At 52.3% G+C, this 1,556-nt stretch overlaps 1 protein-coding gene across 1 annotated transcript; it reads left to right on the top strand.

Annotated features, from left to right (window-relative positions):
- Positions 1-226: 226 nt before the first annotated feature.
- Positions 227-1,556, top strand: BDY24DRAFT_23289 (uncharacterized protein; the record flags this gene model as incomplete). The annotated part of the gene is made up of 6 exons (XM_076636644.1): positions 227-833; positions 943-1,031; positions 1,111-1,162; positions 1,231-1,240; positions 1,317-1,354; positions 1,430-1,556. Coding segments are annotated over exons 1-6 (545 nt in total), but the record flags the coding sequence as incomplete, so codon positions are not given.

The raw sequence follows: 1,556 nt of genomic DNA, 5'->3' as shown, positions 1-1,556 counted from the left end.
ACCTCGGGAAGATCTTTCTGAAACGGAGAGACGCAGGCTTCGGGGAGTTTTTGCCGCTCGTGCTGCTCAAACAAGTTCCGCTCGAAGTTCCCCAGCTCTACCAGCTTCTCGCAGTCGACAAATTTTCCTCGCTTCAATGCGACTGGCTCCCTTTCTGAGCCTATGTTCTTCCCCACGTTCCAAGGAATTGCTTCTGCATGATCTGCGCGGTCTTTTCAATCTTATTGGTCCTCCAAATCGAAGGAAGACCGAAAAGAGCGACGCGTTCCATCGTTCCAGAACGAGTTGCTAGACTTTTAAGCCCTTCTCTCTTCTCTCTTTGGCTCGAGGGTCGAAGATATGATACGTACTGTGTAGCTGAACTCTTCCTCGTCCGTCTTCTCGTCTCGTAAGCATCCACGGAACTAAAAGCAGCACCTCGGCCAAAAACGATCAGATTGGGTCGGCAAATCTTACCGCCCCCATCCCCCAGACGCCCCTTCCTACCCCAGATCTGATACACCTTGAAAAAAGTTCCTCCCCCCTTCCTTCCTCTCTCCTTCACCCACCATCCACCAGCAACTCTCGCTTTCCTTTTCTTCTCTCTCTTCCCCTCCTCTTCGTGATGTCTGCAGCTCAGATTCAGCCCACCAAGACCTCCTCAGTCGACCCCTCTTCGTTGGAAGAGGAGAAGAGGGACGTCTCCTCTCTCTCGAACGAGAAGAAGGAGCATCTGCCTCAGTCTCTGGGATTCGAGGACGAAGGAGACTACGACGACGATCCTCTCACTGGAGCCGTCGCCCTCCCGTGGACCAAGAAGCTGCCAGCTTTGATCTTGATCCTCATGTTCGTCTGTGAGTAGAGCTTCTCCTTTTTTTTTCTGCATGGGGCGCGAGGGAAGGACGGAGCGGTGGAGTAAAGCGAAAACGTTCTGACTTCGTCGGCCTCTCTTTCTTCGATAAGTCGGTTCCAACTTTGCTGGTTCTGCTTTCTCTCCTCTCAAGAGCACGATCAAGAAGGAAATGAGCGTGAATAATGCTCAATACGGAGTCGTACGTCCTCCTTTCACTCTGATGCGAGTTCGAAGCTTCGCTGACCGTTCCGCCTTTTCTTTTCGTGTGGCTCTAAAAGTTGGCTTCGGCCGACTCTCTTATCAACTCTATCCTTCCCATCGTCACTGGTAGTGAGTAATCTCCGCTTGCGCAAAGAAAAGCTGCTTCTGACCTCTCTCGCCCTCCCTTCCTCTCTCAGTTGCCATCGAGTTCGTCCATTTCTTCTCCCTCCCTGCCCGTCCTCCCTCAGTAGAGCTGACCTCAATTCCTTCTCCTTCCTCATAGCTACTACGGTCCCACCTCTGGTGCTATCGTCGCTTCAAGTAGGTTTCTCCTCACTCTAACCTCGTCCCACCTCTTTTTTCGCTTCGTCGACTGACCCTCTTTCTGGCGATCAGTCTTCATCTTCGTCGGCCAAACCTTGACTGCTGTCGGTGCTCAAGTCACGTCCTTCCCTTTGATGGTCGTTGGGCAAATTATCCTCGGATTCGGAGGAACCGCTATCGAGACTGGTGAGCCAACTCT

This window comes from Mrakia frigida, assembly GCF_051309035.1.
Source record: "Mrakia frigida strain ATCC 22029 unplaced genomic scaffold BDY24scaffold_100, whole genome shotgun sequence".
NCBI lineage: Eukaryota > Fungi > Basidiomycota > Tremellomycetes > Cystofilobasidiales > Mrakiaceae > Mrakia > Mrakia frigida.
The sequence above is the reverse complement of the archived record's forward strand: the minus strand, read 5'-3'. Positions and strand labels throughout refer to the sequence as shown.